The sequence below is a fragment of the Rattus rattus genome, chromosome 13 (genome assembly GCF_011064425.1).
Source record: "Rattus rattus isolate New Zealand chromosome 13, Rrattus_CSIRO_v1, whole genome shotgun sequence".
NCBI lineage: Eukaryota > Metazoa > Chordata > Mammalia > Rodentia > Muridae > Rattus > Rattus rattus.
The window spans coordinates 15,501,910-15,521,661 of NC_046166.1; the positions used below are offsets into that span (position 1 = coordinate 15,501,910).

At 46.6% G+C, this 19,752-nt stretch overlaps 1 protein-coding gene across 2 annotated transcripts; it reads right to left on the bottom strand.

Annotated features, from left to right (window-relative positions):
* Positions 1–5,624: 5,624 nt before the first annotated feature.
* Positions 5,625–19,250, bottom strand: Rgr (retinal G protein coupled receptor). 2 transcript variants are annotated; one of them, XM_032919266.1, is made up of 7 exons: positions 19,172–19,250; positions 17,217–17,372; positions 16,156–16,308; positions 13,202–13,355; positions 11,149–11,266; positions 6,401–6,514; positions 5,625–5,986 (listed from the first exon to the last, which is right to left on the bottom strand). In XM_032919266.1, exons 1-7 carry the CDS (start codon positions 19,248–19,250, stop codon positions 5,855–5,857), a joined length of 906 nt encoding a protein of 301 aa, XP_032775157.1. In that variant the 3' UTR covers positions 5,625–5,854. The 2 variants fall into 2 exon arrangements, with proteins under 2 accessions (XP_032775157.1, XP_032775158.1); XM_032919267.1 differs by lacking the exon at positions 6,401–6,514.
* Between the last annotated feature and the right edge of the window lie 502 nt (positions 19,251–19,752).

Sequence of the window (19,752 nt, forward strand, 5' to 3'; positions counted from 1 at the left end):
CCAGTGACCATGACTGACAGGAGAGGGAGGCTCACGGGCTGTGTCTTTGGTTTTCATCCAGAAGTTTCCCAGCTCTGGTTTCTTCAGAAACATTGTTCCACCTTAATAAATGGCACACAGTGGGCATGTGCACAAGCTGCTTCTTCAGGAGCACCCTCCAACCAGCACTCAGTAGTTCACATTTTGTGTTTGTTCACATGTAATCTCAGCATACAGAGTTAGGACATCACCGGTTTTGGGGGGTTTGCTTTTGTTTTTCCTTTTCTTTTTACATGAGACTCCAAAGCCAGACCCTGGGGTCTATCCTAACATCCAAGTTAGACAAAGACCAGACCTCGAATGGCCTAGCCACACCCCTGTCCTATGTGGGAGGGCTATGAAGTTTCACATCCAACTAGACGTTCCCGTGATGGTTTTGAAGGCAGAGAAAAGGGGACTGTATGGGGTCTGTCTGCAATCGCTGCAGACAATGTACATATAACTTCGTTTCTTTCAGGGAGAGAAATTGGATCTTATGATTATGCAATGAGGAATAGGCAGGCTACAGGCTTCAGTACTTAGAAGAGACAAAAGAAAGCCCAGAGAAGATCCCGCAGCCTGGTCCGGTACTTCATAGGCTTTTCCGGAAAGGCACCACCAGGCAGGTGGCCCAAGATGAGAGAGCACTGCCACCTTGTGGCAGCAGGTAGGCACTGCACATCTTCACCTACCCATGAAGCTACCCAAAAGCTTTGCTTTTCTCTCTCTTTTTTATTGGCTAAAAGACTAATAGTATCTGTGTCTGCCGGGATAGAAAATGGGAACCAGGCGTTTGTTCACGGAGAGTGAACTTATATTTGAACAGACTGACCAAGAATCCGTCTAACTGGGAAAACAAAACAAAATCACTGGATTTCTCACAACAAGAATGTATCAGACAGCCGAGAGTGTAGCTTAGTCCGTAGAGACTTAATCCAGCAAGCCTGCGTCCGTGGGATTGATCCCCAGTGCAGCATAAACTGGTTACAGGGGCAAAAGCATCAGAAGTTCAAGGTCACCCTTGACTGCCATTCAAGACCTGGGCTACATGAAACCTTGTCTCAAGGTGTGTGTGTGTGTGTTATGTAAAAATTAGGCCCACAGCTTGCTGGTTTCTGACAGACTATAGCTCATATCTCTTTGGCAAGGCAGGGAGAGCAATGTTTGACAGAAAGATAAGATGAGTTGGGGATATTCTTCTACTGGTTTTTAGTTAAACAATGGCTCTTAGAACTGAAACGATCTTAGAAAGCACATTTTATATCTCTTATTTTAAATGTATATTTTGAGGCCTGACCTTAAGTGTGTATACACACACATACACACACACACACACATTTGTGTATAATTCAGTAGTAAGGAAGATGGCCTAATTTTTACACACACATCTTGAGATAAAGACATATATATGTATATACACATGTATTTTGGAAAAAATATGTGTGACACCATGCCTGGCTTTCACATTTTAAAATAAAACAATATCATTCAAGCTGGAATTCTGTACAAGTGGACCTGGACATTCCAGGTGGCCCATTCTAAGCTCTCATTCTCTTCTGCTATTCATCTGTTTTATATGAGCTTTGACCAAAAGCTCTTCGCTGGCTAGTGATATTGTAACCAAGTCCCATAGACTCAAGGCTCACACAGCACACACAGCACACACACACCAGAGGCTCAAGGCTCAAATAGCATACACAGCACACACACTCACACACACACACACACACACACACACACACACACACACACACACACACACACACACCCCATAGGCTCAAGGCTCACACAGCACACACACACTAGAGGCTCAAGGCTCAAATAGCATACACACAGCACACACACACACACACACACACACACACACACACACACACACACCCCTCTTCCAGGGGTCCTAATCCCAGAATCTGAACTTGCATTTCTGCTGACATTGGTGTCTAGTGAGGCCTGCACTCTGGGAGTGCAGCCGGCCGCCGTTCTCTGTGCTCACTGGGTCCTTCCTTGTTGCATGCACCGGAGGGCTAAGCAGCTAGAGGCCTGGCTCTGTGCTGCCCTTTCTTATAAAGGTGCCATTTTGTGACGTTAGGGCGACACTGTCATTTAACTCGCTTCTGTGGAGACTTTATATCCAGGGTAGGGTGTGGGGTTTTTTCTTGTTATTGTTTGATTTTTGTTTTGTTTTGATGTTGGGAGGAGATAACCGAGCCCATAGCAAACAGTTGGATTGAGGAAGAGACTTTGATGGTCCAGAATCTCGTGACCTTCTCAGTATCCACTAAGATCAAGAAGACAGAAAACATGGGCAGAGTGTTCTCCATCCCCAAGGGGGCAGCAGAGACAGGCTGTGGCTCAGGCTTGCATAAAGGGAGCCTTTCTGTAGCTGAACTAACTCTTAAGGGAAAATTCAGAATTCAGAAATCATCGCAGCGTTTAGGTTCTTGGGCTAAACTTCAAAACTTTCTTTTTAATCCAGAATGGGGCTGGAAGTGACAGCACACTCTGTTGAAACGCAGAGTTGGACCGAGGGACTGTGAATCTCGGAGTCCATATTTACTTCATATGGAGTGAGAAAAATGGTTCAGTTTTAGGGTAAGGACCAACAGAGGTTGAGTGAAACTCCTGCATTCTCTTTTATGTCTAGTTTGAACATACATGTTGTTCAGGAATTTCTACTTTGATTTCTGAACCATTGAGTCCTCATTTTTTTTTTACTTGCAAATGTCACGGTAGAGTGTAACAGCCATCTTTCTGAGGTGACTGGATTGACGCTGGCACAGGCTCTTGCCACCATGACAGACGCACAAAAGCTATTGAGTGTGTGTGTGTGTGTGTGTGTGTGTGTGTGTGTGTGTGTGTGTGTGTGTAGAGGGGAGAGGGGAAGGGGGAGGCAAGGAGGAGGAACAGGAGCTAAAGACAGAGACCAGATTACAGGCACTAAGTGGATGCTGGCATTAATGAAGGAAGTGCTGCTTGCAGTGTTGTTCTGGTACCTGGTGCTTGCCTGGTTCCTGCAGTTGGTCTGCTTCCTGGTGGCTTTTTCTGAGTGCATTCCAGAGGTCTGTAAGTTATCCCTGTCTTTCAGTGAAGCAAAGTGTGCTGAAGCCAATGGGATTGGAAGGGAAATTCAGGAAGTCTCCCTGGGAAACCAGTGACAGCCTCAGTCCTTGGTTTACTCTCCTTGGACCCTTGAGTTCTGTAGCTAAGACTCCAGCACAAGGTCTCTGGTCCTCGCTCTTCTTCCCTGACTTCTCAGGCTGTGGAACTTCTTCCTTTGCCCCCGTTCTCCTTGATGTGGTGAGGCCCCAGGTTTCTGAGGGTTCAGAAACTTTCACAGAGCATGTCGAAGCCAGTGATGGGTAGCATGAACCTAGAGACCTTGCTGGTATGCCTTTCCATACTTGTTGTTTTTGGGTATGTGGGGAACAGGACACTGTACTGATAAATGACATTGAGAGCACATGGGAGTGATGGAGGAAAGAGATCTAGGAAGCCCCAGGAATAGCATCAATCACTTCACAGGTATTTGAGGGAGAGAGGTGGAGAGACCTGACCTACAGGCCTACCTGACTGACAGGCCTACCTGACCTACAGACCTGCCTGACCTACAGGCCCACCTAACTTACAGGCCAGGAAATGAACAATCTAAAAAGGCAGATAACCTCTCCCTTTGCATGTATTCTTCTGATGCTAAGAGTGGTGCAGACTCAATGTAGGAGCCATGATGCTCGAAGGAATGGGAAAGCAGGACAGAAGAAACTGAGCCCGGGGAAGCTCCAGATATTTGGGAGCTGTTGCCTAACTTCAGCCAAGCGTGTCCAAGTGCAGGGAATGGGTAGACTTCTAATTTCTATCCAAGCTTAGGGGCTGTACCAAAGTCCTACTGTTAAATGGACCTCAAGCATTATCCAATCACATCCTTCCTTGGTCTCTCTTAACCCAGAGACAGCTGAGTTACTCCATGGCAGGGAAAGGTAGGAGTACTAAAGATGAACGGGAAGCAGGGCAGAGAAGCCCTTCCTATGTGCACTCAAGATCCTGAGGGTTTGCAAAGGCGATGAGACACTCTAAAGTTCTCCCAGGGGCATTTGAGAGTGGGGGCAGACTGGGGACTCTGAAATGAAAGGCTTTGTATGGGCTTTTTTGGGAGGGCTTCTGTCCCTTCTTATCATCTCCAACCTGAGCCACAGTTCTCTTCTTCCAGGAAGCTGAAGAGGGCGACGCTCAAAATATTCCTGGTCACAGCCTGGCCAACCTGCCTTCTTCCCATGTCTCTAATGAGAATGGACAAGAGTGCTGATTCCTTGGCCTGTTCTCCATCTCATTAGAATCCAGAGATTTGGACAAAGCTGATAACCACTCGCCCTTGATACTTGTCGTCTGGCTTTGCCTGTCTTCAACCCTTTCTTTCTTTCGGAAGTCTCTTCCCCCTCATTTATCACAGTGCTCCCCCATCCCTCCTTAGCTCAATGTCTGGAATGGTGGAAGAGAGGAAGTGTCCCCATCAAGGTTACTCAGGGGTCAGGTCAGCATCTTAGGCTTGCACCTCACATCTTTCCTGGTCATCTGCTCCACCCACATACAAGTCAGCTTAGACAACAAGATTTCCTTGCTTCACTCTCTATCCAGAACCTAAGTCAAGCATTGTGTGTGGGCCCTACAGTATGGCCACATGTCATCCTGTCTGCATATCCCCAGGAACTTGCCCATGCAGGCTCTTTGTTCCTAGGATGCGCTTTCTGTCTCTCACAGTGCCCAGGACTTCTGGCTCCTCCACCATTAGACTTTCAATATGGCCTCCATCCCTCTACTTTACAGTGCTCATCTCTACTTTCCTCTAGGACAGCAGGTCTCACACAGGACTAGGCGCCCATTATATCATGATCCTAAATTGCTGACTCTATAGAAGATGCAGATGCACATCTAAAGGTGACTGGGACCCCCCATTAGTGTCCCCAACCCAGAGGCACATGAGCTCTGCGGGGAACACACGAACTGAACAGGGCCATGTGTGTTCTGGGCAAAGGGCACAGTCACCCTGATCTCTACAGACTGTCACTGTGGAGAGGAAACCGAGTTGTGGCTCCACATCTGACATCTGGAGCGTTAAATAACTGCTTTAATTTTTAAATACTAACAATGAATTAACATTTAAAAGCAATCTTTTATCCAAATTTCATATAACCAAGGGCTCATTTTGAATGCTGGTGCTATTGGCTGACTCAGGGAGCCCCTAACCTGCATGTTCTGGTCCAGTCTGTATGGTCAAATCATCATTTCTGTCATCTTGTCTTACAACAAGGGACTTAGAGCAAGGGGCAGTCTAAGTCACCAGTGCCTTTACAATTTAGTACATGCTATTTGAAAGACAACTGCCTCAGACTTCCAAAAACAAATGCCAGGGCTTTCTCCTTTTATTGTAAGACTAGATTCATGTAGGACATGGCCAAGGCTCATATTGGCATCTGTTTCAGTGAGTGTTTGATGTGCTTGCTGAGTATATGTGAACCTGCTCAACCATACCATTGCTAGTCCACAACGTCATCTTTACTCTAGGATTTAGATAGATGGGGTTGGACAGAGTTACTTTCCCATAGCCCCTAAGACTGTGTGTAGAGGGCTGTGACCAACACTTTTTTCACTGAACCTAGTATCTGAATTCTTGGGTCCAGCCTAAGTTTACACTCAACAGGGATCTTAAGGCTGGTGGGGATGTAGTCTCTGGCATGGTTTCTGGGGCTCCTGGGAAGTATACGGCAGCATCTTCTTGACCTGGGGCATCCTTAGCCCAGGCTTGAAGAGGTAGGCTTGACTGTGATCAGCCCCTTGAAGAATTTCACTGGGTTCGGTCCTGCTTGCTCTTTTGTGCAGATCGGCACTGCCAGGTTCCTCTACAGACCATCTCGCTGCGCAACGCATAGTTGATGGCGTTGATTGTGGGCATGGTTTTCGCAATGAGGGCAGGCACCTGTTGTGGTGGAAAAACCCATGAAAGATGCTTTGAAGCCTCTATTTTTCTCCCAGTCCCACTCATGACTTTTTGCTCTTTCCCCATGGAACTGCTACTCATTGGTCTTCAGCTTGATTCATTGGCCTGTCCTGTTGGATGTTCATGAATCATAGAATGTCACAGAACCCCCGCTACCACATCAGAACATATCTGGGTGTCGATTTCAGACCCTCGCCTCAGAGCACATGCTCTGTGTCTAGCTGTCCCTGTCATCTCAATATGGCCCAGTATGGCGTGAAACCAAAACATTTTCTGTACCTTATGAATATTTAGAGGAAGACTAAGATGGTAGCAGAAAGCCTGAAAGAGTGATACAGAGATACAGATGTGAAGCTATAAAAAGGATTCCTTGGGCTTTGGAAGAATCTGTACCATCTGTAGTTTGGGAGAGATGAAGCTCACATCTGCGACAGCAGCATATAGGTACAGGAGGGCATAGGGGCCCCAGCCCAGCAGCAGCATCCTGCCTGGAAGAGTAGTATTCACCTAAGGAGAAAAGATCAGAAGAAGCATCAAGTCACTCCATAGGCCAAAACCATGCTGAGGCAAGGGTCCTAGCACAGACTATGCTCTCGGGAAGGCTTGAAGCAGAAGATCTGGGCATCATACGAGCTCTTTACCTTGAAAGGCTAAACAGCCTTATGCCTGTCAGTTAAGCTTACTCGACCTCAGTTTCCTTGTCTCTAAAATAGTCTGCATTGCCTGTAGGTAGGGACTGGGGTGGCCGTCCTTCCAGGTCTTGAGGTGCCCAGTTCTGAGCTCCCCTCAGGCTTAGAATGATCTCATTATCATTAGCTGCAGCCATGTGGGAGATCAGTCTGTCTGGGCTCAAATTTTTTCACCATATCAGACATAAATAGGGAGTGGGCAGGCAGGAAAGGCTGGTGCTAAAGTTTGTCCCGGATCCACAAGAATACTAACAGCTCAATACCTAATTTCAGGGTGAATTTGAATGGTGTCACTTTTCACATACTCTGAGGCATGAGGGTGCTAATGCGAAATATCTCTTTGACAAAGGAGATTCATTGCATGAGGACACACTTCCTTCCATGTTGGATTTTTAAGATACATTGAGCAGTGATGCCCGGAACACCGCTCACTGAATGAAATTAGTGCTGCACGAACATGAGGAATAAATTAGCATCTCCAGCTTCCACACGTAAAGGTAGATGTGGAGGCTCGTGCCTGCAATCCAAGCACTAGAGGGGCGGAGGCAGCGTGAGGCAGGGCAGGGACAAGAAGGAATACACATGGTGCTCACTGCTTATCCCGGCAAGCCAAGTAGCAAGCTCCAGGTTCAGGGACAGACTCCTTCTCAGAAACTAAATTGGAGAGTGACAGAGAAAGCACTGAACATGGACTTCTGGTCTCCACAGGCACATGAGCCCCTCCCCCACAGCTCTCCAACTGTGAACCAGGAAACTTTTTTTTCCTTGTGAATTTCTCCTCTTCTGGAGAGATATATGTATTAAAGATTGATTGCGGGCCTCCCAGGGAGCAGCTGAGGGTAGTGGGGAACTAGTACCTCAGTTGTAGACAGTGCCACCTCCAGAGGCTTCCCATCTTGGTTCAGGTCCTTGGGCCAGTGGATAGTGACCAATTCTGATGCTAACAGAGCTGATGGCTCAGAATCAACCAGAAAGGTGAGACAATCATGGTGGTGGCCTTCTGGTTGATGGAATCCCCAATGAATGTGAAGACTTCGTGTGTACAGAGAAAAGTTGGGGTGGGCAGGGCCAGTGAAATGGCTGGGTAGATAAATGCTTACATCCAAACCCAACAACCTCACTCCAAACCCTAGGACTCACATGGCAGAAGGAGACAACTGATTCTGGCAACTTCTTCTCTCATCTTTATGCGTGTGCTCGCCCGTGCAAACAAGGAAGCTCACACTGATCAACCTTCTTTTACCTCCAAATAATTTTGTTTTTGTTTTTTTTGTGTGTTTTTTAAAGATTTATTTATTTTATGTATATGAGTACACTGTAGCTATCTCCAGACACACCAGAAGATCAGATCTCATTACAGATGGTTGTGAGCCATCATGTGGTTGCTGGGATTTGAACTCAGGACCTCTGGTAGAGCAGTCAGTGCTCTTAACCACTGAGCCATCTCTCCAGCCCAATAATTTTGTTTTTAAGTTGTCATGACATACATTGTTGGAGAAGCAAAGATTGATGCAGCCACTGTGAAATCAGTGTGTTGCTTCCTCAGAGAACTTGAACTAGATCTAACCGTATGACCCAATAATATCACTCTTAGGTACGTACCCAAAGGACCCTGTTGTCTACTACAGAGACCCACACTCATCCATGTTCAGAGCTGTACTAGTCACAATCACTAGGAAGTGGAAAAGGTCTTGAAGTCTGTCCACAGATGAACGGATAATGAGAACAGATAGTAATAGACAATGGAATTTTATTTATCTGTGAAGCAAGGTGAAATCATGAAATTTATAGGTCAGAGGGTAGAACTGGCAAGTACACTGAGTAAGATCCAGACCCAGAAAGACAAGATCACATAGGCTCACTCATGCAAATCTTACCCTCAAATCTCTCTATTTGTGTGTAGAATTTGGAAGACCTGTCGACTCTAGGGTACTCTGCTAAAAAAATTTCTCTCTAAAAAGAAGTTATTGCGAGATGAAGGCAAGGACTCTAGAGTGTAAGAAAGGGACATTAGTGGGGAAACAGCGAGATTTAAGGAAGAGGGTTAGAACAGAATAGCAATGAGGTAAATGGGAAGGGGAGAAAACAGGGAGGGAGAAGCAGGGAGAGGTCTGTCAGTACAGCGGGGGAGGGGTTAGTAACAAAAAGATGTGTGAACAAACCAAATGGAAATCCACCATTTTTATAAACTGCACTCAGATAAGAGACGGTACCCGCAGTTAACCAACATAGGGGATTATGCTCCTCCTCAGATGCCGTAGGTTGAGAAATGAAAGGATCAGTTCCAGGTGTGAATATCCCAGAGGTGAGCACTGCCCATGAGTATTTGGTCATAGGTGTCCTGGAGACTCTCCCAAACAACATAGGCTATTGCTATTGCTCTTGGTCGCTCACAAGAACTTGACAGAAAGGCCCAGTTTCTGAAGACACCACACATGTTAATCACAGCACGTAAGGATATGAAGTTAGTATTGACTAAGACACTGTCCCACGCTGGCAAACTTTCAGACAACTGAAAAGTGTTATGTAGGCAGCTACGACAAATGTTATTAACAGTCTTACCTAGCTGTGAACTCTGTGAATGACAATCATTTCCGGCATGGCAAGATATACCCAGGGGTGTGATAGCAGCACAAAAGTTATAGGGGTAACCATTCGAGTTCTGATTGGATTTCAGGCCAAGTTGCATAGGAGGAAATACATGCCTGGTACTGTAACCCATGATTGTGGAACACCTAGGCCCCACAGGCTAACCCACAAGTATTATTCTGCTAAACATACATAGTATCAAACTCTCTCTCTCTCTCTCTCTCTCTCTCTCTCTCTCTCTGTGTGTGTGTGTGTGTGTGTGTGTGTGTGTGTGTGCACTCTGCAATGCATGATAGTTAACGCAGAAATTTGTAATTGGTTGAAGTGCAGAGAATACATGTCAATGGAGTATCCAGCCACAGATGGGACATTTATATCCTATATCACCCACAGACACAGACAGACAGACAGGCAGGCAGGCAGGCAGACAGACAGACAGACACACACACACACACACACACAGAGGTCCAGAAACATAAAGATGGAGCACAGACTGTCACAACCAGGGGTTAAAAAGTGTCATGTCTTCCCCACATGACCCTGCTGCACTCAGGAGGTCACAGCAGCCGAGGTTGTCTGCACAAGATTAGGCCAGGCAGCACCTAGCATGTGAAGAGGTTCCTGAGCTCCACCCCTAACTGGAAGCTATACGCAGTTGATAGCGTGCACAGGTGCGGCCTCGCCTTTACTAACCATGCTCCAGGGAATGGGCCCACGTGTATGACTATGTGGGCAGCGCACAGTAGGGCTGGTGGGTTAATTCTTTAAAAAGAAACAAGGGGGGGGATTATGAAGCTGTGGATTAAGGAAGTGGGGGCGGACCTGAGAGGAGTTACAGGGAGGAGAGGGGACTGCATAAAAATACATCGTATGAAATTCTCAAATAACTTTTAATAAAAATACTTTTAATGTGGAGATGAGCAATGTGGAGGAGAAGGAGGAGATGGTGCTCCAGCCTCCAGGATAGGATCCAGGACTCTTGTACCTCCGCAGCCCTTAGCTAGATCCACAGACGACACTAATTTATAATGGTATCTTCTAATAACTTTAAGTGGCAGATTGTCTTAATAACAAGGATATTTTTATGCACTAAATTTGAGCACTTTGTTGAGGGCCCTAAATCTGGGTTTGTATCGATCTCTGCTATTACTAAGTGTGTGGCATTTGGTGACTCTTTTAGCTCCTTTCCCTGTGTTGCAGCCCGGTCCAAGATATGGGAGTCATAAAGCTTTTATATGTCAGAAAAGATTCACAAAGATGAAGTGAAAATACACACAACACCTGTAATATCAATATTTGCTTTCACAAAAAGAAAACCTTTTGTGGCTTGTTATGACTCATTTGTTAATTTTTTAGGTAGCAAAATTAAATGAAAACCTCTGGCAAGGGAATTTTAATATAGAAATTCTGAAATGGCCAGCAGGTCTTATTTTAAAGCATGATTTTTCTTGGACAAATGTGCTTGCAGGTGTGGTTTTTCATTGTGGGTAATAGCCTGTGACTGTGATTAAATTAAACATCTTAAAGCAATTTAAAAAGCACCATTTGAAGAGTCCTGCAGTTTAGCCATGAATCTAGGAAGAGTGGAATGGAACAGCGTGTATGACGTATGGGAAACGCCTGGATCTCGGGATTGCAGGGTTTGGGTAAATCTGTCCTGTTATGGCCTTTGCTCCCTGAGCTTTGGGAATGCAAGCAACAGGAAAGTATTTTCTAGCCCTAACAGCATATTCTCTATGCAAGCTGACTTTTCTCATGATTGTTACAAATACAGAAAACACTGACTTCCACCATGCCATGTGTGTTTCCAGAGTCTCGGAGAGGACCAAGAGGTTCCCTCTGCTGTAGGAGCTGGCTTCTTACCTGGAGATGACCACTCCTGGAGAGTTTCTGCTCCATGAACCGGTATGAAGTCTGTGTGATGAACAGGGGTACAAGGAAGTTGAAAAAGACCATGGTGAAGAGAAAACTGATGAAGTTTCTACAGGGACAGGATAGAAAAACGGAGGTCAGCTCTAGAGTGCCAACAGCCCAGGCCCGCCAGCATCTGTGCTAGACTGTGAGGGGTAGCATCCCGTCCGAGACAAGCACTCAAAATGTAGATGCTCCAGTACCCAAATGAACTCTCCCCAGCAGTCAGGGGCCACGGATCTTCCAAAGTTTGTGTTTGGGAGCCAGGAGCTGAGGTGAGGAGGTATTTTGTCAAGCTCCAATGCTCAGCCTTGCTGTCTAGTTTTGTTAGCCAAGCATGGAGGATGGGATTCTTCAATTTGGAAAATGTTGGGATAATCTTTCTATGCTCTGTGTAAAGGTTATCTTTGTATTATTCAAATATTGATTTCTGTACTGGCAGAGAGTGGAGTACAGGTAGACTTTGGTATTGTTGTTTTTATTAGATCATCACATGCCTGAGTAATTTGTAAACATTCTTCTCCATCACCTTCTGATTGGTTTAATAAAGAGCTGACAGCCTATAGCTGAGGCAGAAGAGAAAAGGTAAGACTTCCAGGCAGAGTCGACGGAAAAAAATGAGAAGTGCAGGATTCACCAGCCAGACATGGAGGAAGTTGTTGGACATATCGGGAGTGAATAAGAGATAATGGGCCATGTGTCAATCATGAACTAGAATAAATAGGTTAAAAGTCACCATGCCGTCATTGGAAGCTGGTGCGTCTAAATAGTCCGAGAGGGAGAGAGGGAGAGAGAGAGAGAGAGAGAGAGAGAGAGAGAGAGAGAGAGACAGAGACAGAGACAGAGACAGAGACAGAGACAGAGACAGAGACAGAGACAGAGACAGAGGAGGGACAGAGACAGAGAGACAGAGACAGAGAGACAGAGAAACAGAGAGGCAGAGAGAAAGCAAGTGTGAGAGAGACAGAGAAAGAGAGAGAGACAGAGAAAGAGAGAGAGAGACAGAGAGACAGAGAGAGATTCGCCGAATCCTGGAGGAAACAGTGGACCAAGAGAAAAGATTATCGAAGGGAATCTCTTCCTTGACATAAGGATTTGAAAATAATGTTTGGATGACAAAGAGACTGAATACTGTGTCACTAAGAAATTGGTGACTCATACTTGGGAGGCAGGAGGATTACCACAGAACACTTCCAGGTGGGGCTTTATAGTGAATTCCAGGTCAGCCTGAGTTGCAGTGTGAGATCATGTCTCAAACTATCAACAATGGAAAACCCATTAAAAAGGCCACAAGAGAAACTGTGATCTCAGTTTAGGCCTTGAGGAGACAGGAGGATGACCAGAAAAAAGTAGGAATCAGCAAAAAGCAGATCCTGATTTCATGAAGGGGAGCCTATTCACTAAGATTTTGCTCCTCATTGAGGAGGAATGGGAGAAAGGACGGTCAGAGGAAACAAGAAGAGGGAGAGGTGGGAGGCATGGCGCTAGAGGCCATGTGACCCATCCTCAAATGATCCCTGATGAAGTCTCTAAGCTCTTTTCTCCCAGAGCTGTGGGAGATGATGTTGTGGTAATAGAAGAAAACTCCATGGATGTGGAGACTGCACAATTCAGTCCTACCTTGTCATGGATGCTCAGAGATTGATCCCCCATGCTGAGAGGTCCCCACCAATGCAAAGCCCTTCCGTGCTTTGGATCTGTTAATCTAAGGGCATGGGTGCCTCTCAAAATCAATGAAGTTCAAGCCAAGACAACTCTTTATGCTGAAGAAGGCCAAAGAATAGTGGGGCTCCATGATAGTTTTGACTGATACAGGCAAATGACTCACTCCTTTGGACGCTTGAATTGGAGTTGTCCTTTATGTAACATTCACGCTGCTTGCCCAGTCTCAGTGACAGTCTGTGAGTGAACCTCATAACTACGGAGCTCAGATGTCCCCAAATGTTAACATTGTTCCAGTGGAGTTGTCAGCTTTGAGGAAGAAAGCCTCAAGCTTCCGTCTCACCTGTCACCCCTAGAGTAGTCCAGGGTACAGCATGTCCCCACGGGCTCGTAGTCATAATGGCCCCAGCCCATCAGGGGCAGGGATGCCCAGAAGGCAGATGATAGCCACACAAACAGCACCAGAGGGATGGCAGTGTCCCATGCCAACTGTCTACCTGCATAAGAGAGAGGAAGGGTAGGTTGTAAAGAGTTAGGTTGACCACGTGAAAAAGAAAGGACTCTGTAGCTGCAGAGTGTCCCCAAATCCCTAGTCCAATAGTAACGGCATGGTGCCTCAGGCAAGCCAGGGGTGTCTTTGAGCCTCCATAACCAGCATGGCACTCTATGCCTTTGAGGACTATGATGAGATTGCAGGTAGTGGTGGTCTCCTCATCTCTCCTAAATCATCCTCAGAAAACAGAGGTGAGGAGGGAGGGAGGAAAAACAAAAGACAGATGTGTCTCCCAAAGCCAAGGGCAAGGATAAGACACGTGCGGTAGTTCAGGTAGAGGCGAGGTCTTTGCTGAGAGGCAGGGTGTCTGCTTTGAGGATACTCTATAAGAATTCAGGGACTTGGGTTCTATTCAGTGCTGATGGCAGAAGCTATTGTGTTGACAGCTTTTTAGGGTGTGACCCAGCCTGACTGAACTGTTGTCCTCTTCCCTCTGTCCTCCACAGCCTCCTTGAGTGACCTAGCCTCAGCACATCCGTCTCAGTCCCAGTGTCCTTATCTGTGAATTATGTGTTTATCTTCCTTGACCCTAAGTCAGAGGACAGGACTCCAGACAGGTTTGAACCAGCAAAGAGCAGGTTTACAATTTCTCTCACACCATATTTAGCCTATCTTGATATCACCTCAGATGGGATTTTCTATAATGTGCTTCCCTGCTAAAGATAGGTCTGGGTCCTCAAATCCAAGTGGGGACGCTATAATTTCCAGTGTGATGGCATTTGAAGGGGATCATTAATCATGAAGGGGGTCCCTGGGTGTGATTAGTGCTCCTGTAGTATGAATCTTTCTCGCCTTCAATGTGGTCCTCGACTCTCATATTCTTAGAGGAAAAGACATGAGAACCACGAGTTTGCTCCCTTCCATGTGAAGATAGAGCTTGGTGAACATCTGCAAAGAGGAACTGCCCCAAGACCAGACCATTCTGGCACTGATCTCAGGCTTGAGAGAAATAAATTTCTGTTGTTTAAACCATCACTCTTTATTGGTTTGTTAAAGTAGCCCAGGACCACTAAGGCACCCTCTACTCCAACAGAGAGATTTGTGGCTATTAGAAGATGCTCTTCTCTCTCTCTCTCTCTCTCTCTCTCTCTCTCTCTCTCTCTCTCTCTCTCTCTCTCTCTCTGTGTGTGTGTGTGTGTGTGTGTGTGTGTGAGTATGTGCGTGCCTGTGTGAGTGTGTGTGTGTGTGTGTATGAGTGTGTGTGTGTATGAGTGTGTGTGTGTGTGTGTGTGTGTGTGTGTGTGCGCGCGCTGTGGTGATCCTGGGGATATTTGGAACAGGTGCCAGGATGAAAGTAGTGATAGAGGTGTCCCCGAGGCATATTGACAGGAAAAGCTAACACCATCGCTCAGAATAAGAACAAGGGAGTTTCTCAATGGAGAGAGGCTCCTGATGTCTGATGATTAGACTATGGGTGTCACAGACCCAAGGGGACCCTTCAAGCTGATCAAAATCCACTGCAGAAGACTTGGAAGTCAGTTGGGAAGGGGAACAACAACCTCTGGAAACATCCTGGCCTTACTCAGTGCCAGTTATAGCCTTACCTACTGTGTGACGCAGGTCATATTGTTTGCCTTCTCGATGACTGTACCTTAGGCTGCACACTGGAGGTTTCCTGTGTAGGTCAGCTGAAACACAGCTCCTCACAGTATGTTTCTGTGCCTCTCTCCTTGAGCTCCTGATCCTTCTGCCTCTTCCCCTCAGTGCTGGCATTGGAGGTATGCACCACCAAGGCCGGATTACGTGGTGCTGAGGGGTAGATCTGAGACCTTGCAGATGCTAAATAAGGATCCTACCAATTGAGCTATATAACCAGATCTTGAATTAAGTTCTAAAGAGAAGTGAGCAGGGCACAGTGATACACACTTGTAATACCTAGTACTTTGGGAAAGGGAGACAGAAGGACCAGGGCTTAAAGGTCAGTCTACCTACATATAGAATGCAAAACCAGTCTGAGCTGTATGAGACTCTGTTATAAAACAAAGCTAACAAAATAAAACAAAACCTATAGGATTGAAAGAAATGTTTTTAAAATGCTAAAGTAACTCTCAGTTGTTGGGGAAAAATAACAAACAGAGGTTAGGGACATAGCTCACTTAGTCTAACGCTCACCTCGCTAGCACAAACCACTAGGTTAATCCCTACCACTGCCTAAACCATTCAGGAAAGTGCACACCAGTAATTCCAGCACTCCTAGGGAGTCTGGAGCCAGCTTGGGATTCGTGAAATCCTTGCTTAAAACAAAGTGAAACAAACAAAAATATCAAGCAACCATAGAGCAGGTGGCAGACCAATAACAAACTCTTAACAGTGAGGCTTGGGAAATCTAGACCTGGATTCATCCTAGTGCAGCTTCGCAATGGGCACATACCCAGCCCCAACGCCACCACCACCAGGCCTGTGCCTGTGTGCCTGTGCACGCGCGCACACACACACACACACACACACACACACACAGAGACTACTAGGAAATTTTCAATATCCATGATCTCATATGATTTTAAAAATGAATCTCTGAGATTATTTTTTAAAATAATGCTTCTCAAAGCAGGCATTCTGCAGATTTGTCCACCCTCCCCCTTTTCCCAAAATGAGTGTCTACATGTTGTATGCATGGGCCCTCCCTCTCACCCCCATTCTCTTGTTTGAAAACATTGGGTAGAATTGAATACTGACCACCCTGCCCTATCTTATCCTCATTTACTCCAGTGTCCCTACAGGTGGCAGGGGGCAGCAGGACATACGGGTGCAGTAGTGGTGATAGCGTCCCCAGGCAATGGCTGCACTGCCACAGATGCTGGCCAGTGCTGTTGCAAATCCCTGGAAACCATGAACCCGGCAGCCCTCTGAACCATGTGGCCAGCTCCTGTGGGAAACAATGGGCAAAATGACCCTTCCTTCCATCCTTCCGACCTCCCACGCCCGTCCAGGTGAACCTGAAAGCTTCCTCCATATTAGCCCTGCTCATGCAGGGAGGACGGTATTATCAAAGTCTTCCCACTATGGGGACTGAGGTCTTGGAGCTGAGTGCAGTGGGCTAAAACGATCTGTCTGCTAGATGCAGGCCCGGTGGTTTAAGTGAGTTTTTGTGACCACCAGTGCACCAAAGGGTCTTTCTGAACGATCATATGCCTCCATTGCAGGTGGGGAAACTGAGGCCAAGGTACACAGGGTAGCACAACAGATGAAAGCAAAGTGAGAGGCTAAACCCCCGAGTCATCAGGACTGGTGCAAGCCATGTGGGTGTGTCAGCAGGCATAGAGAGGAAGAATGGCTACTGCTTCAGGCCCGAAGGCAACTTTGCAGGTCACATGACAAACCCCTGGTGTACACATGAGGCATTAGATGCTGAGCTAAATCCTGTTTGCTTTAATAAGCATTTATTTAGGGCTTACCAGGCAGTATTAGTTCATGCTCTTTGTAAATAATTAAACAGACGCATCTAGCAACATGTACGAATTAGGTTGTAATATGTAATTGACAGAAGTTCCCCAAGATTGGAAATAATGGAGCAGGAACTCGAGGCTCGACCTCCTGAATACGGGGCTTGGACTCTGAATCCCTCTAGCCCACTGTCTTTTCGGTCATGTCTGAGCAGTCCCTGCATTCCAGATATTGGCAATAGTCAGACATTGCAGTTTAACTTAGTCTGCCTAACCTCTGACCTTGGGATGGTTTTCTATAGGTAGAGAGAAAGACTTACCCATGACCCCAAGCTGAAGCCCCAAGCAAGACCCCAGAGGCTGTGGAAGTGGAAAGGGGAGGGGAAGGGGAGGGGGGGGAACGGAGAGAGAGGGGCTGGTACGGAGGAGACTGGATACAGCTGCAACAAGGGCATTCAGACTGATCCCAGTGTCTGCCAGTGCCAGGCTCAGTACCAAAAGGTTGCTGGGAGTCCGCAGATCTGGAGTCTTGCAGAAAGAGAAGATGGTCAGGCCATTGAGGCTGATGCCAGAGAGCGCTGAAAGGAAGGGTGAGGGCTGGCATCAAGACTGGTGAGAGCCATGTGGGTGTCAGAAGCAAGGTCTGGGTTAATGGAGTTTCCGTAACCTTCCAGATTCCGTATCAGTGACCTCTCAGTACAGCTTTTCAAATGCGGCTCTGGTGGGATGACCCTCAGGCATTAAACCTGTGATTCTCCCTGCTCACCACTCACTGGCCATCTACAGGAAGATGTAGAAGACTACACAGCCCAGTGTGACCCATGCTGTGACAATCAGTCACTGACAAGAGCTGAGCAAGCAGGTACCAGGCACCCAAACAGGTACCATGCAGAGTACTGTGCATGGATCCTTTCGTTCAGACTTCTCCCCATGCTAAATAGCATGCTTTAAGTGCAGTTAGGAAGGACCAGAGCTAGGGACAATCTCCACTCTTTCACATTTTAAAACGCCTTCTTCAAGGACTGCTGGGCAATGTCAGGAATAGCCCTGGAAAAGACGATCCAACTTAGAGCCCATAGGAACCCAGGACACTAGGCAATGTGAAACTCCAGGAGAGGTTCTCTGCTTGAACTCCAACCTTGAGTTTCATCTTGGCCACTGCCTTGCTATTTCTTGAACTTTCTTAACCTTGGTTTCTTGTTTCAAAACTGAAGAGTTGAGCCTTGTGGCCAAGTTGATCAAGATGAAGAGGCAAGGGGATTACAAGTCTAAAGTCAGCCTACATAACCCACCTCAAAAGTACAAAGTGAAAAGAGGACTAAGGATATAAGGTAGTGGTAGAGAACTTACCTAGCTTGCACAAGGCCTTGGGTTATAGCCTCAGCAACATCCTGCTTTCACTAGAAAGGGGAAAAATGATGGAGAAGGAAAGATCTCTCCTTTCAAACTGTGCAGGTCAGTGCATGCAAAAGGGTCCCAGAAAGAAAGAGAGGCATAGATAGTGACATAAATTAAAATTTCACAGCATATTAGAGGACCAGAAATCAGGGTAAGTTTCAGCAGTTCTCAGGAAATGGGGCCCACTCAATGGTGTCCAGTATCTTCAGAATAGTCCTAGCGGCTGTCACGTCCTCTGTATTGTCAGTTCTCACCGAGTGAAAGAATGCACAGATTATTCTTCTGGGCCTGATCTGACACCCCATCAGCCTGGCTTCAGGAAGGACCATTTCTGTCCTCACTGAGCATCTTAGAGAGTCTAACTTGAGGCAGGTATCTCTTAAGCCTAATTTGCTGCTTCTGGAAAAGTGCCTTTGGCGGTAGGTATCGTCCAGGTAGAATAGACATAGGCAGCAGTGGCAGGGGGATAATGAACTTAAATTCCTTGTATGTCTATTTAGAGAATGATTTTTATAGTAATGATTGTACTTAATCTCTGTAGATACCCACTTTTAATGACTAGGCTCTTAGAGTTAGAGAGAGATGAAATTACTTGATCAAGTCCCACAGAGAGCAGGTGGCTGAGTTGTCTGCCTCCAGAAGCTCCTGAGTTATTATATGAGATTCCTAGAAAATTTTCTTGGGAGTAGAACAAATTTGTCCCTTGACTTGGGGGGGTTTGAAATGCGTAGACTTGGTCCAGTTACATCCTGAGCTGATGGCTCCTATCCAAGTGTCTCTCTTTGTCTTTGACCCCTGCCTGGCTTCTCTCTCCTGACTCCTCTGCAGAAAGTACATCCCACAGGGGCTCCTGGATCCAGACACAGAGGAGAGGCAGTCAAGGTGATATGATACCTGGTCTACTGCCCACCCCACAGTTCTGGCCTGTGTTGTGGGAACCACTGGGTCCTTGCTTCACCCAAGGTCTTGCTTGGCTCACCTTCCATCAGCAGGACTGTTCCTACAGCCAGCACCTCAAGTTCCCCAAAACCAGCAGGCGGGGCCCTGGTTGCTGCCATCCTTGGACTCCCGGTGTCAGCCACCCAGCTCTTTTCTGACTCTCTGAAGCCAGGTTCAGGTTCCTCCTTTTAAACGGTCACTCCACTGACTGGCACATGGAGATGATTATGGTAGATTAGGAACTCCTTTATTTCTTACCCTCTCTAAGTCTTCCTCTTGGCGCACATAGAAGGAATCCATTCAGTAGATGGATAGTGCCGCCTTTGTGAAACTGGAATGAGCTTTGTCTTGTTCATTTCAGCCCACTAGGCAGGATTAAGGTCTCGGATCCTAATGATGTGTGAGTGAAAGCTGAATTGGAAAAGGGTTGCATAACTAAGGGAGGGAAGTGGAAGAAAGGATTTGAGCTGCAGCTGTCCCCAAGAATTGGATAGTAGCCAGGTTCTTGTAAGTGCATAGCTGCTGACAGGCTGCCTGTGCATGTGCATGTGCATGTGCATGTGCGTGCATGTGTGCATGCGTATGTGTTTGTGCATGCGTTCATGTACATTTGAATGTGTG

Excerpts from the sequence above, each read along its gene's own strand:
- Rgr (XM_032919266.1), bottom strand. The coding sequence starts at position 19,250 with ATGGCAGCAACCAGGGCCCCGCCTGCTGGTTTTGGGGAACTTGAGGTG. Across the intron at positions 6,515-11,148 it reads CCAGGAGTGGTCATCTCCAG|GTGAATACTACTCTTCCAGG; the intron begins GTAAGAAGCCAG and ends TTTTCTCCTTAG. Across the intron at positions 5,987-6,400 it reads TCTCTCCCAAACTACAGATG|GTGCCTGCCCTCATTGCGAA; the intron begins GTACAGATTCTT and ends CCACCACAACAG.